The sequence below is a fragment of the Convolutriloba macropyga genome, chromosome 8, assembly GCF_964194025.1.
Source record: "Convolutriloba macropyga chromosome 8, txConMacr16.3, whole genome shotgun sequence".
Taxonomy (NCBI): Eukaryota; Metazoa; Xenacoelomorpha; order Acoela; family Convolutidae; genus Convolutriloba; species Convolutriloba macropyga.
This window is the reverse complement of record NC_134475.1, coordinates 37,486,523-37,502,325: the sequence shown is the minus strand read 5'-3', so window position 1 is coordinate 37,502,325 and position 15,803 is coordinate 37,486,523. Positions and strand designations below refer to the sequence as shown.

The 15,803-nt window shown below is 39.0% G+C and overlaps 1 protein-coding gene across 2 annotated transcripts in view; it reads right to left on the bottom strand.

The window, feature by feature from the left end:
• LOC142344105 (RING finger protein 141-like) overlaps nt 1-14,254 on the bottom strand; it is a 28,246-nt gene extending 13,992 nt beyond the window's left edge. The window contains exons 1-2 of one of the 2 annotated variants that reach the window (XM_075395594.1): nt 14,188-14,254; nt 3,213-3,443 (exon numbers count right to left, since the gene is read on the bottom strand). In XM_075395594.1, the coding sequence (XP_075251709.1) occupies nt 3,213-3,443; nt 14,188-14,239 (283 nt within the window). In that variant the 5' untranslated portion in view covers nt 14,240-14,254. Of the gene's footprint in view, nt 1-3,212; nt 3,444-3,601; nt 3,621-14,187 lie in introns of those variants that run through there. The other variant, XM_075395595.1, reaches the window with a different exon arrangement.
• Nucleotides 14,255-15,803: the final 1,549 nt, after the last annotated feature.

The following is a 15,803-nucleotide window of genomic DNA, read 5'->3' as shown; positions in this document are numbered from 1 at the left end:
TTTATAAATAGGTGCTTTCCTCTGCACTTGTTAGTTATTTTTGTGACTGGGCCGTCTGTACACTGTCTGGAGGGGAACAGCTTGGAGTGCAGCATCCGGCTAAGTGATACTCATCATCCCTTATGTTCCGACCTACATCCATCGTTGCCGGATGGTGTACACGGCCCTTTTTTCAAAAATTAAATTGGCTTCAGAAAAATTACTCTAGTTTTCGGAAGATTTGTGGGTTTCTATAATCTTTGGAAGACCTATAAACGGTTAGCTGTACTTGCAGATAGTAACCTGCAGGTCTGTCAAAACCTTTCAATAATCCTCCCTATTCTTTCATTTTGGCTACAATTTTAATTGTCCCATGACTCAGCACAGTAAAAACCGGAAGTTGAACCCCCTTCGTCAAACATGCATAGGCATTCTGGGGAGAGGTGAGAGCAAATTGACCAAGTCTGTCTAAACTTTTTGTGTATTTAGTTTCTGCATCTTTCAGGAAATTTTTACTGGCCTCAGAGCTTCCGATAACTGATCCCAGGACTCGAGCGCCCTGCGTGATTTCCACATTTGTGCCTGCAAAAACAGTTGACGCTTGGCGCTCGCCTCCTGGCTTAATTATCAACTGACACTTCGGAGGATTGACAAGATACCCATACTTGGGACCGAGCTCAGTGAGCTTGTCGAAGAGTGCCCTGATATCTTCTAACTTACCGACGACGCTACCATCATCAGCATACCATTTTTGTGTCAAAGAGTCATTATGAAGTCTCGTTATTAGGGGTAGGATTGCGATTCCATACATTGCCATCGCAAGGGGATCGCCTTGTGTCGTACCTTCCTGAGACAGTATGGTCGACTTACCGATGTAGAGATGAAACGGGTGGCTATAGGAATTCTGTAAGGCAACATGCAAAGATGGGCATAAGGCTTTCACGTTCTCTAAAGCTGTTCGTCTATTGAGCACGTTAAAGCGTTTTTGGCATCAATTAGAAGAATTGCTTCGTTTTCGAGATCATCAAAACTGTGGCGAAGCGAATGTATGGCATTTTCTATGCCACATTTCTGGCCCAGGCACAGTTGCATGTTTCCACCGAGGGATGTTAGATCTTGCCTGATGCAGTCGACGATTATGCGTCCGGTGATGCGACGCATTACTTCACCAATACCAATAGGTCTCACACCTGGACATTTATCCAGAGCCACTAGTCGACAACCATTGTATGTAATCAAATCATCCGGTGGTATTACGGACGTGGCCAGCCTCTTAGCAAACTTAGCAACAAGCTTGCACAGGTTCGTGGAGGTTTGCCCGAAAGCAGAAAGTAGTCTACGCCAGTCATCGGCATCGAGACCTGAAGGCCCGGCACTGCCATGAGTCTTCATTGCATGCTTTCGGACGAGCCTGGCACTGATTTTGTCGAAGACAGCAGGGTGGCAAGGAAGCGTGCGTGGATGTTCGCTCTGAATGCAGTTGGGCTCCAAGGGTTGACCTTCAGGATGTTTGTCGCGTAAAATCTCGAGGACCGATCTACCGTCTATGAGATCGGTAGGTGCGAGCACGCCGCCTTTGTGCTCATCCGAAAGAACGCGAATAGCATTACTGATCTTACCACGAGACATGAAATCGTTGAACATCTTGAGGTCAGAGTGCTGCTGTTTGTTCCTTGAATTCATTCTCATTTGGATTGCCTTCGCTTCACAGAACAGTTCTGAGAAGTTGCAGCTGTACCATGCTTGCAGTCTACGCTTGATGGTCTTATTGTTCGATCCATCGTCCGTGTTCTTTGTTCGACTGAGGGTTAGGTGCGGAAGTATCATACAGAGGGTCAGAGATATATCGGATCTATCCGTGTTTACGGCAATCGGGGAGAGGACACTGTGAAGGGCTTCGGCGAACTGTTCCCCTGTCTTGTTCTTACCGAGCGTGAAGAACGAGGGCTTCCAAGTGACGACCTCGCGGTATATTTCGCGCACTGTTACCGCGTGATGAGGCTGGAAGTGGTCCCAAATCCCCTTGCTAGTTGTTTCATTTTGTGCAATGCGGGGCTTGACTAAATGTCAATTGGCCGCGACTCACCAGTGTAGAAAACTGGACGAAGTGATTGAGATAAAAGTTAAAAATACCCGATTTTGTATGCTAAATTGGTGGGGGAATTTTAATGAACTTTGTGACCCAGTGAGAGGGGACAAATTGTTGTTTTCTGTTTGTTTTAACTCAGGCAATGAGCTATGAGATCAAACTAATATAATCCTCTGGATATAAAAGGCAATGACTATTGCTCAAACAGTAATTTATGTCAAAGATGATAAATTTTAAGTGTCTAATTTTGCGAATGACACTTATATGTTTAACAGGACCAAGATTAATGCTAAACTATTTTCAAAAATATGCGGACTCTCATAAATTCGAAAAACTTGCTTGATAAGTACTGTCTGAGGGTTTCAGAAAAAGCATATCTCATAGCGATGACCCAGGAAGACCTCAAACGGGAGAAAGAAGTGAGATTCAAGAAATAGGTTCTCAATATCAAAATTTTCGATGATGTACGAATTAGATAACTGCTTAAAAAATTGTAGAAGTATATAAATATACTTAGAGACTAGTACGGCTCCAGGAGAATTGCTCAGAAACTTCATGCCCCAGGGCTTTATCAGTTAATACCGTTCCTCAAAACGAAAAGCCACAAAAAATTGGTCCGACGACAACTTTCATTAACACAGACGGGCAGGACTAATATAATGGCTACGCACTGCGTTTGAGAGCAATCATTGAACAAAAAGGGCTGAATACACTCGGCATTTGCGCCCCTATTTTAAAAGTTGCGGGCAAGTAAATCATTGACAAAAGTGAACGCAAAAAGTGCAGTTTTGCATGGCACGGCGAATTTCTTGTTTTTGAAGCAAATTATCAGCATTATTTTGGTCGTTTATTTCGCTTTTTGCATTAATCGACACAGTCATCAAAAGTTATTAGATTCCAATTTTAAAAAATATCGATCCTACTTACAGAGAAAACTGAAACAGAACTTGGCCAGCTTTCTGTAGGCAGCAGTACGTTGAGTCCCGCGTTATATCCGGGAATTAAACAACTTGATGAGCAAAATAGCTTCAAAATAGGCATATTACTATGTAAAATTTCATTTTGTTCGTTTTATTTTGTTAGCGATAGTATTTGGAAGCTATTAGATATTGTAAGGAAGAATACTTAATAAAAAAGGCCCCACCTGGTAATATTGAGAACATTAGCTGACTTCTAGTTTCAGACACAAGCAGGCAGGATAGCCTATTAATTTCAAGAAGACTTTCAATAAACTCCTCTCGGCTCCAGAACGCAAACTTTTGACTGACATGAAGGGCACTTTTGAGCTTTGAAAATTTTCCTGTTAGCAACCTTTTACATCTTGCCCGAGCACTCTCATTGTACTCTCGGCCAGCAGACATGTCGACATCACAGACTGAAACAAGAGTGAAGAACTGATGATACAGAACATACAAAAAATACGACAATCTGATATTTCTTATGATACTGGGATTCATTCTTATCCCTCTGCCACAATTATTGATTTGGGACAAACAGTCGAACAGTATTCGTCAGGAGCAAAATACCAATCACCCATTTTTCATGCGGGCCATAATAGTATTGATAAGGGAGTTTCGGGAGTGGCCGCAGTATAGCAGCCGCCCGTGCGCAATATGTATTATCTTTTGTAGTTGAGCGTGGTACTTGTTTAAAATACAAGGATTGAAGTTTAATTAATAAGTAGATAAAAGCAGAAGAGAATTGTTTCAAATAAATGAAGATCTAATTGAGTGATTAACTCTGAAGGTAGGTTTATTATTCAATGAGTGAGTTTTATCCTCAGTTTTGCCCGTACCCAATATCGGTTCTATCACCGTGGTAAATTAACCAAGTAAATACTGATATGTCACAATTGTTAGTATTGCTCGAAGCCCGAGCTTTGTCTATTTCAATATGTCGACACCTATCAAGATTGTGTCAGTCATTAATCAAGTAATAAATTAAAATTTAAACTAAATCTTTGACCTTGAAACCCAAGGTTTTTAGTACACCCCTTTTTTTAAATACGTGTGACACTCACTCTGCCCCCCTCTCAATAAGAATAGAGTGTGCCACTCACTCACATAAAATCAAACAAATTTTACAGCTCTCGATACATAAGCGTTTTAAAATACAAAAAGTTTGTACTTTTCATATAAAAAGTTTAGGTATCATTTTTCGTCATTCATGAGTTTCTCTGCCTCGTCCAGCCCGAAATTGTTGTACGCTTCTCGCGCCCCATCGTTCATCAGTATTTGGTATGCTCGATTAACGGTCTTGAAAAACTCCTCATCTCCATCAGCATCAGGGTGATTCAACAAGCTCATTTTGTGGTAGTGTTTTTTGATCTGATCTTTTGAAGCAGAACTTTTTACCAACAAAATCTCGTACAATGTCGCAGGCCGATTCAGTACATTTTTATTTCGAATCTCGAATAAACACTTCTCTGTGGCCTTCGTTTTGGCTCTCTCGTTCTTCAAAGAATGCTTTTGTCTATCAATTATAGTGTCTTTCCTTCGGCACTCACTCGCCAAGTACTGGTTATAGTTTTCCAACTGCTGAAGCTCTGACCTCAATTGGTCATTCTCTTTCTCCAGGGCTTCGCTCTTTTTTATCAGTATTGACTTTTAGATCGGCCAACTCCTGCTTAAGTAAGTCGATTGACTGCTTTTGTTCGGCATTTCTAGCTGCCGCCGCCGCCTTTAGGTTATCTCTTAGCGCCCCACACTCGGCGCTCAGTTTTCCCAATGCTTCTCTTGTTGCCTCTTGGCTTTGTCGCAATGTCTGTCTAGTTTTTGTCGAAGCTCGACAAGATCTTTTTGGAGTAAAGAGTTTGTACTCTTCAATTTCTCTAACTGCGCGCACTGGCTTTGCAGTTCCACTTCAGTCTGCAGAGCTCGGGACCGAATATTGGCGGGTGCCAGAAGTTCTAGTGTAGACACCTTCCGGGTCCGTGACAGACAAGATTCCACTCGGTACACTCCCGTGGAAATCTCCGAAATAACTTTCCACAACTCTGGCATATAGTACACATATTCACCAGTTTGTGGGGTCTCACTGCCTGCTATGTTTAATAAAAAACCATTTTTGCTTCTAAAGTTTCTCAATATTTTCAGTCTTGATCTCAAGACTTCTCCCTTATTTTTAATTGTCTTGACCTCAAGACAACTCTTTTTCATTTTTTTTGGTCTTGAACTCAAGACAACTAATTTTAATTTTTTTTTGGTCTTGAACTCAAGACAAGTCATTTTCATTTTTATCCCGTCCTGAACTCAAGACAAGTCATTTTAATTCTTTTTTTGGGGGGTCTTGAACTCAAGACAACCCATTTTCATTTTTTTTACACAACCGACTCTTTCAAGGACTCTTTCTCTTCAATCATTTTCTTTTCTTCTCGACGCTCATTAATTAATTTGAGTAGTTGATTATACATGCGTGTTCCCGTTACAGGGTCGAGATTCCGCAACAGTTGTTGCCAGGAGGCTCCATTAATGACTAATCCTAAATAGATGAACAATTTAGGAAAGTTTTTCACTACTTGGAATATGAGGTAAACTGTTAAGACTGACACAGCAATATCCTTAGCTTTTAACCAAACGTATAAGCTTTCAATTTTTAAGTTACGAAAAATTGTTATTTCATTTGTTAGAAAAAATTGTTTTTGGAACTGAGCGTTCCAATGAATAAAATTTTCATGACTGTATTTTCCATCCGAATCTCGGAATGCTTCCCGACTGATAATTCCTTTACTATTATGGCGCATTGTTCGAGCAATTTGACTCTGTTTTACGTCTGATATGGAGAAAAGGCTGCGATGCAGGTTTTCATCACTTACGTTTAAGTTATTATTCATCCAACACTGATATATCTCACGATTGAATTTCTTCTGTGTTTCTCCTTATTGTTGAAAACTGCCGTCTTCTAATTTCACAACATTTGGCACAGCGGGTTGCATGCAGCGATTGTATAATTAAGCTACAAAATTTTTGTAATAGGGTCCATATATCAAATAGAAGAAAAATTCTGACCCTCTACTAACACAGGAACTTCTTCTGTGCAAAAAAGAAGTTTAGTTATTGTTGCTACCATCTTTGCACATTTATGAACATATAACACAGATCCTGCTCTTTCGACGTGAGTTCCTTTCTCGAAGAGCGTTACCGATAGACTAACAATGTTTTTTGATATTTCAATCATAGTTTGAATTTTTAGTCGTTGAATCTCGCATTGGAATGTTCTAATTTTCACAAAAAAATTTCTCTCTCCTTGAGAAGTTCGAAATTCAAGGTGTCAACAACGCTTGAAAGAAACATTTCCATGGTTATTTTAAGATTACCAGTTTTCAGTTCTGAACTTTCCTCGGAGGAAAAAACACCTGGAACTCCAGTTGTTTTCACCTGCTGTCCACACAAACTAATTGCTTTTTCCTCTAAGATTTCTAATGCAAAATCTTCATATTTGTTTTTGTGTAATATTTTTCCGCTGATAAAAGTGGTCTTGTTGTTATCAAAAATTTTTACAGGGTCCTCCCTATTAAAGTGTTTGATCGTTTGACATGTTTGCTCACCTCAATTTTCAAAAAAAATAGTTTACTAAATCGTCTTCAAAATTTGTGGTTTTGATAAAAACAGTTTTCGAGAAACCTAGGGAACCTTAAAGCTTAAGAAGTTTCTTTGTATCAGCTTTCCCCAAATTGTTTCGATGTAAAGTTTTGCATTGATCATCACATTTCCAATAAGTTTTACTCCTGTAGTTGAAACCCACTCTACAGACTCAGCATACATAGCACCTTCACGATTATTTTTTTTTATGAAGCTCTGGCTATGCTCCTCGGCATACGTAGTTTCACTTGCTCGTTGTAAAATCTTTTCCGTTACTGAATTGTTGACTTTAAAGGTTTTATCTCCAAAACCTGGTAAAGCAAAGTTTTTGTTTTGCCAAATGCTCCTACAGGTTCCTTCGTTTAATGGATATATGGATTTTAAGAGTCTTGAGTTTTTGGTAATAAAGACAACATCGTCATATACATTGCTATTTTTAAGTGCAGACACATTATATGCCGCTTCATACATGCAAAATCTTAATTTTATCTCGGGCTGAACCTCAGCATATATCAAACTACCTTCTTCTATTGTTTTCGATACTCGAATTTTGTTATCACAGTTTGTACTGTAATCCAAAGAATATATTTTTGTTGATACGATATTGTCAAAATCATAGCCGTATAATTTAATACAAAGTGAAGGAGAAGCAAAAACGGCTAGCAATGCCAGATACAAACATAGTGATATTCCATCACACGATGCTCCAGACGAACTCGTCTTTCTTTTCGGTTCCATTATTTCTTTCTGGATTTTCCTGAAACAAAAACATCATCAGTTTCCTGGCTGCTAAAGTACTCCTCATCTTGCTCAGTAAAGTAATTTTTAATCTCTCAGGCACCGATTTTAATCGACTGCTAGACTCTGTAGCCAATTTTGGTGCCCTGGCATTACTATTAATCTTTTCTTCAGTACTTTTTGTTTTACTACTAGATTCCTGTTGCTTTTTTTCCGGTTTTGGAATTTTTGTTTCTGCTGATTTTTTTCAGTGTACTCGGTAGCTTTTGATGAAGTTGCACCTCCACCCTCGGGAACATTTTGTGCCTTCTCTTGCCCTTTAGAGGTTTCTTGCTCTGATTCTTTAGCTTCATTCTCAGGCGTTTCATTTGTAACATTTAGTGAATCGCTAGCATCCTCAGCTTCGGATTGATTTTCTGTAATTAGATTGCTTTCACTGTCTGTTGATGATTCTATTTCAATTATATCGCCATCGTCTGAGCTGTTCAAATTGCTATTCTTTTGCTCCTTACTGGTTGTTTTTCGTTTCGCCTGAGGCTCAGGCGTGAATGGTTTTTCTCGTGTTTTATGTTTTTTCAGTCGGTCATAATGGACCTTGATAGCTTTCCTCGTCTTTTTATCTTCTACCTTGAAATTCAAATCGTTTATAATTTCAACAATTATGTATGGTCCTCTAAAGAAAGAAGTAAATTTTCTTGTTTCTCCTTTTTTAACCGTTGGGTTGAAAACTAACACTTCTTCGCCAATTTTATAGCACGGCCCATACTTACTGCGATCATAATACGACTTCTGGCGTTCTTGTTTGACATCCATATACTCGCGCATCAACTGGTGTGTTTCCTGTAGTTTCTGTTTCATCGTGAAAACATAGTCACTTGGTGTTGCATATATTGTGGTCTGTGGTGTGCTATAGATGCAGTCTATAGGTAGCGACAGTGGAAAACCCAGTACCACAAACGCTGGGATGTATCTTGTTACACTATGAATTGATGATCGATATGCCATCATCGCTAAAGGTAGAAAATTAGTCCACTCGTGTTGGTATTGTCCTATATATTTGGAGAGGCATTCTTCTATTGTTCGATTTGGGTCGTTCAATCATCGCGTTCCCTTGTGGGTGGTAGGATGTGGTTGATGTCCTCTGAATTCCTAGTTCACTGCAAAGACTACGAAACAATTTAGACATGAAGCTTGACCCTTGGTCACTGTGTAGATTGACTGGACAGCCGAATCTTACTATCCAGTGTTCAACAAACGCTTTTGCCACAGTTTTTGCCTCTTGATTGGGTAACGCTACAGCTTCATACCAATTACTGAATTGATCACCCATAAGCAAAATGTACTTGTTTCCCTGAGACTCGGGAAGTGGACCCATGATATCAAGAGATACTTGCCAAAATGGATGACTAGGTTTCCATTTTGAGAGTGAATGCCGATGTTTCTGCTTAGTGCCTTTCCTTTTTAGGCAAACGTCACAGCTCTCTATCCAGTTTCTTACGTCCCTTCTCATGCACGGCCAATAAAACCTTTCGCAAGCTCTTTTGTACGTTTTCTCTATACCAAAGTGTCCTGCGCTAGGCGAATCATGCAACAGCTCAAGAACATTGGACACTCTACCCCAGGGTACCAGCATTTGGTAATTAGTTTCAAAGTTAGGTTCTGTTTGGTGTTTTGGATACAAAATCCCTTCTATGAGAAAAAGATTTTTTTACTGAACCCAGTATTTCCATAACTCCTTTGAAGCTCCGTTTCTCATTTGCCGTGGTTCGGGTCTTTTTTTGTTTATGACCCATGAATATACTTCTTTGAGTATATTGTCATTTTGCTGCGAATCTCGCAGTTTTACTCTCTGCGGTTTGTGTAACTGCCAACCTCGAATACTAGAGTCGGTATCGTCTTGCTCTACGTCTAGCGCAATAGCGTTAACGAAAGCTGTTTGTTCCTCATCTTCTGTGTTTATGCGCGAAAAACAGTCAGCGTGTGGAATTTTTTGCCTGCTCTATGTTTGATGTCAAAATTAAATTGCCCAAGTTTCTCTATCCATCTTGCGACCATACCGTCTAATTCATTAAAACTATAGATCCACACGAGAGCCCTGTGGTCCGTTATAATTAAAAAATGCTGACCAAGTAAATAGTTTTTAAAATAATGGGTAAAATGAACTATTGCGAATAATTCCCGCTTAGTTGCTGAGTAGTTTCGTTGACTTTACTCAAAGTCTTGCTAGCATATGCAATAATTCTATCCTCAGTTCCTTATTTTTGTGTAAGAATTGCTCCGATGCCTGTCAACGATGCATCGGTAGTTAATGTATATTGATCCCTATCGTTTGGATATCCTAAAACTGGGGCTTCTAAAAGCTTTTTCTTCAACTCTGCTACCGCATTTGTGCACTCTGTACTCCATTCAAATTTATTTGATTTATTTAGTAACCTGTAAAGAGGTTCTGCTGTTTTTCCGAAACCCTGAATGAATTTTCGATAATAGCCCACAAGGCCCAGAAAAGCCCTGACGTCTCTAAGGGATGATGGTTCTTTCATTTTTTCTACCGCTCTTACTTTCTCTGGGTCGACCTCGACACCACTCTCAGATATAATATGTCCTAAAAAGCTGACGCGCTTTTGAAAGAAATTGCATTTTGATCCTTTAATCTTTAATCCATTCTCCGATAAACGTTGGAAAACCAGCTCTAACCGTTTAAGATGTTCTTCAAAATTTCTTCCGAAGACGATAACGTCGTCTAGATAAACTAAAGCTACTTCGTAAGAGAAACCAGCAAAAATAAATTCCATTAGGTTTTGAAAAGCTCCAGGTGCAGAAGCTAGTCCCATAGAGAGCCTCTTCCACTTATATAGGCCCAAAGGTGTAATAAAAGCTGTTACATTTTGACTCTCTTCTTCCAGCGCCATTTGAAAGTATCCCGACAGAAGATCAATGTTTGAGAAGTACATGTTTCCCTCCAGTGAATCAATAACCTTATTAATTCGCGGTAAAGGCCAGCATGTTTTCTCTATTTGTTTGTTTAGACCACGGTAGTCTACAACTAAACGGTAGGCTCCGTCTTTTTTTGGTACCAGTAATGATGGTGCTGCCCAATCAGAGTGTGTTGGTTCGACTAAGTCATCTCGTTCCAAGTCTTCGACAATTTTCTTCATGGCTTTTCTTTTCTCAAAACTCATGCTGCCGTATGTACGTCTGAATGGCACAGCATCATTTTTTAATTATATTTTATGATAAATTTGGTCGCAAAATCCCATATCATTTGAGTTTCGCGAAAATATCATTTTATATTTTGTGCAAAGTGACCTCAGTTTTGACATTTCCTCACAAGACAAGCTCATTGAACTTGAGTTCACGTGTTTGTCGAAATCAAATTCGTCCCTATGCTTTTTATTATTGTCGGGGATATTTTGTTGTACTCTTGAAATTTTTTCAATGTTTTCCGCACATGCGATTCTGGCATTTTTGTAAACTTTCTTTGATTCTAATGTAGGGTTCAGATCTCGAACCCATACGACATCATCAACCATGTCATTCAGCGATCTCGCTATTAATAAGTGTGATTTGTCTTCAAACCCTTTCATAGGTTCGACTATAATTTCTGTTTGCTGTGTTATGTTACCTTCTTCATCGATAATGTTGCATTTAATGAAACCCTCGCAGCGACGAGGTAATTCTTGATCCTCAGCAGCAACTAAAAACAGATTCCTATTACTTCGTTGGGATGGGGCCAATTGTAATGTTTTCCCAATCGCCCCGCAAAAAAGTTCGTTCTTTCTGAGATTTAAAATACAGTCAAAATTGTACAAGAATTCCATGCCTAATAAACAAGGCGTTATCACAATTCTGGTCACTAGAAATTTGACTGTTATTTCACATGTAAATTTCTGAAGTTGAACTTGAATATCTGTTGACCCCATTATAGGCATTTTCCCGTTATTGGCAGCTATTATATTTTTATTGCACTTTCTGATCTGGCTCGGTTCCCCCAATTGCTTGTAGAGTGTGTCGCTTATAATATTAACACTACTTCCACTATCAATTAAGGCCATTATCAATTTGTCTTTTATCATTGTTTTTGCGAACAACGCCTCCACTGGGCTTTTTCCGCCACGCAAGGTTTTTACGTAGCCGGCTGAAAGTGAAGCCCTGCCATTTCCAGCTAATTCTCGTTTAAATACGGACAATTTCGTTTGAAGTGATTTGGGCTCCCGCATTCGAAACAATTTTTGCATTCCCTTGATGCATGGTTTCGCTGACCGCAACGGCGACATTTTTCTTTCTCGAAACTCACCGCTGCCTTCGACTGCTCGGCACGACTCTCGTGCGATCGATCTCGGCTTCTGTTCTCACCTCCCGGTGTTAGCGAACGCGCTCTACTTTCGTAATTGTTTCGTCTATGCTCAGCGCTGCTTTTAGTATAGCTATTAGTATTTCTATTTCTATCTTCGTTCTCACTTGAACTTCGCTGACTACCGCGCAGAAACTCTTTTGGCCGCGCTACTTGCGATGAAAACTTTTGATTCTCTCGCCTATTATTAGTCTGATTTCCCTGACCACCACGGCGACATTTTCTTCCCTCAAAACTCACCGCTGTCTTTGACAGCTTGGTACGACTCTCGTGCGACCGATCTCGGGTTCTGTTCTCGCCTCCTGTTGTTGGCAATCGCGCTCTACTGTCGTAACTGGTTCGTCTGTTATCAGGGATATTTTTGTTATAGCTTTTATAGTTTCTATTTCTATCTCTGGCTTCTTTTGAACTACGCTCACTTCCGCGCAGAAACTCTTTTGGCCTCGCTCCTTGCGACGAAATCAATTTTTGATTAACTTGCCTGTTAGATTCGTTAGTCAGCAGTGTTCGCACTAAATGGTTAATCGAATTAACTAGTTCAGTGTTTTCATTCGACTGGATGGCAGAAACTAGTTCCTCATTATCCTCCAGCTCAATTCTCGTGACAGTTTTAATATGTTGTGCTCTTTCTAAGGCTTTGTCTATAGTCATATCTGCGTCACGCATTTTCTTTTTCAGGTCGAGTCGCACCTGACTATTTTCTATGCCTTCGAGGAATCCTCTCAAAATGAGATGTTATCTTATTTCATTAGACTCCTGAGGGTATGCTTTCAAGGCTAAAGTTTGCAAATCACCGAGAAAATCTGTTAATTTTTCACCAGGCTGCTGGACTCTCCTAGCTAGCCTCCACCGGAACACAACTGGTTTCTCATTATAATGTTGTCTAAAAGCCTTTACGGTCTCGTCATAACTTTTTCTAGTGTCCTCCGAAAGTGTACGATAGAAATCAATAGCCGACTTTTGTAACCTTAACGCGAAATAATGCGGCCGTTCATCAATTTCGGTCTCGGCGCCGTTTACTGTTTCTTTTCTTTGCCACTTTTGAAGTTGTGACAAGAGCTCAAAGTGTGTATTGTAACTTTCAAAATCATTTGATCCAGTAAACGGTTCCGGTAACAGCTTTTTTGAGGAGTGCCGCGCCATCCTTATTTTATTTAAAAGCTGTTGTTATTCAAAATATTTCACTAATTCTGTTCGAAACTTGAACTATTTTTCCGACACTCTAGTTAACAGCTTTTAAATATGATTGAAACTCTAATTCCCTCGTCAATAAATGCAAAAAAACTCGAGGTTTAATGCTTGAGTTTAAGTCAAATTAAGTCAAATTAAAATACTGATGTTTCTGAACGCTATTTTATTATCAAAAAAACATGTACGCCCTGATTTATGCTATTCGAATTTTTAGGGAGTACTCACTTTATAGTTCCAAGATGGCAGTTGTTGTTGTCGAATCCCGACAGCAGTCCACAATTCCTCTTCCGGGTCGTGATGTTAAGACGTCGAACTCGAGTTTAAAAATTGGTTTTCAAACAAAAAATAGATTTCTCTTGAAAATTAGTACAACGCTCAATGTTATTGGGTGGGGGTTTTTTATTTACTTTTAATCTCTGTCGCCACTATTGCAGCCGCCCGTGCGCAATATGTATTATCTTTTGTAGTTGAGCGTGGTACTTGTTTAAAATACAAGGATTGAAGTTTAATTAATAAGTAGATAAAAGCAGAAGAGAATTGTTTCAAATAAATGAAGATCTAATTGAGTGATTAACTCTGAAGGTAGGTTTATTATTCAATGAGTGAGTTTTATCCTCATTTTTGCCCGTACCCAATATCGGTTCTATCACCGTGGTAAATTAACCAAGTAAATACTGATATGTCACAATTGTTAGTATTGCTCGAAGCCCGAGCTTTGTCTATTTCAATATGTCGACACTTATCAAGATTGTGTCAGTCATTAATCAAGTAATAAATTAAAATTTAAACTAAATCTGTGACCTTGAAACCCAAGGTTTTTAGTACACCCCTTTTTTTTACATACGTGTGACGCTCAGAGCAGCATCTCAATTGTCGAATTAAGATTGGGGTATTGTTAACTTATATCTCAATCACTTCGTCCAGTTTTCTACACTGGTGAATCGCGGCCAATTGACATTTAGCCAAGCCCCGCATTGCACAAAATGAAACAACTAGCAAGGGGATTGGAAGTTATTGGCAGACCTGCAAGTTCAAAGCTTCTGTTTTCTGCAAGTAAGCTAGCAGTTCAAAGGTTTTCCAAACAATCGCGTGAATCGAATAATATTGAAATTGAGGAGTTGAATAAGCAACTGGGAAATATTGTTTTGGAGCTAAATGGAACATTTAAATGGACTAAATGTGAGTCACACGTATAAAAAGATGTACTAAAAACCTTGGGTTTCAAGGTTAAAGATTTAGTTTAAAACTTGATTTATTACCTGATTTACGGCTGACACAATGTTGATAGGTGTCAGAAAAGGAAATAGACATGTGACTAGACAAAGCTCGGGCTTCGAGCGAAATCAACGAAACTGAAATATCTTTGTTGACTTGGTTAATTTACCTTGATGATAGAACCGATATTGGGTACCGACCAAAGCGAGGATTAATATAATTCATTGAACACCAAGTTACCATCAGAGCTAACCACTCTATTAAATCTTAATCTATTTAAAAAAAACAACTTTTCTTCAGTTTAATCTACTTAGGAATTTAATTTTTAACTTTGCATTTTAACCAAGTACAACCAAGTACAAGTCTTAGCCAAAGACATAGAGTATTGCGCACGGGCGGCTAAAATAGTAGCGACAGAGATTAAAAGTAAATACAAAACGTCCACCCAAGAAAAATAAGCGTTGTAATGTTCTAAAAGAAATCTATTTTTTGTTTGAAAACCAATTTTCGACACAATTCTGACGTCTTAACATCAAAACCGAAAGAGGAGATTTGAATTTGGTGTCGGGATTCAACAAGAAACACTGCCATCTTCAAACTTTCAAGTGACTACTCCCTAATATTTCGTATATCGTAAATCGGTTCGTACATGTTTTGTGAATAAAATAGCGTTCAAAAACCAGCGATTTTGAATTCGACATACTTTGATTTAAAATACATCATTGAACCTAAAGTTTTTGGAATTTTTTCCAAAAAAAATACAGTGTCAATAAGAATCAAAAGTTGCTGTGTTAGAGTGTCAAAAAGTAGTTCGGTTTTCGAACATAGTTGTTGAAATAATTTGAAAAATAGCAGCTTTTAATTAAAACACTGATGGCGCGGCACTCCTCAAAAACGCTGTTACCGTAACCTTTTACGGGTTCGAATGATTTTGAAAGTTACATTACACACTTTGAGCTCTTGTCACAACTTCAAAAGTGGCAAAGAAAAGAAACAGTAAACAGCGCCGAAACCGAACTTGATGAACGGCCGCATTATTTTGCGTTAAGACAAGAAAGGTCGACTATTGATTTCTATCGTACACTTTCGGAGGACACTAGGAAGAGCTATGATGAGACTGTAAAAGCTTTCAGACAATATTATATTGAGAAACATGTAGTGCTCCGGGGGAGGGTAGGAGAGTCCAGCAGCAGGATGAGAAATTAACAGATTTTTCTGCTGATTTTGGCCTTGAAAACGTACCCTCAGGAGTCTGAGGAGATAAGAGAACATCTAATTTTGAGGGAATATCTCGAAGGCATAGAAAATATTCAGGTGCGAATCAACCTGAGAAAGAAAATGCGTGACGCAGATATGACTATAGACAAAGCCTTAGAAAGAGCACAACATATTAAAACTGTCACGAGAATTGAGCTGGAGGATAATGAGGAACTAGTTTCTGCCATCCAGTCGAATGAAAACACTCAACTAGTTAATTCGATTAACCATTTAGTGCGAACACTGCTGACTAACGAATCTAACAGGCAAGTTAATCAAAAATTGATTTCGTCGCAAGGAGCGAGGCCAAAAGAGTTTCTGCGCGGAAGTGAGCGTAGTTCAAAAGAAGCCAGAGATAGAAATAGAAACTATAAAAGCTATAACAAAAATATCCCTGATAACA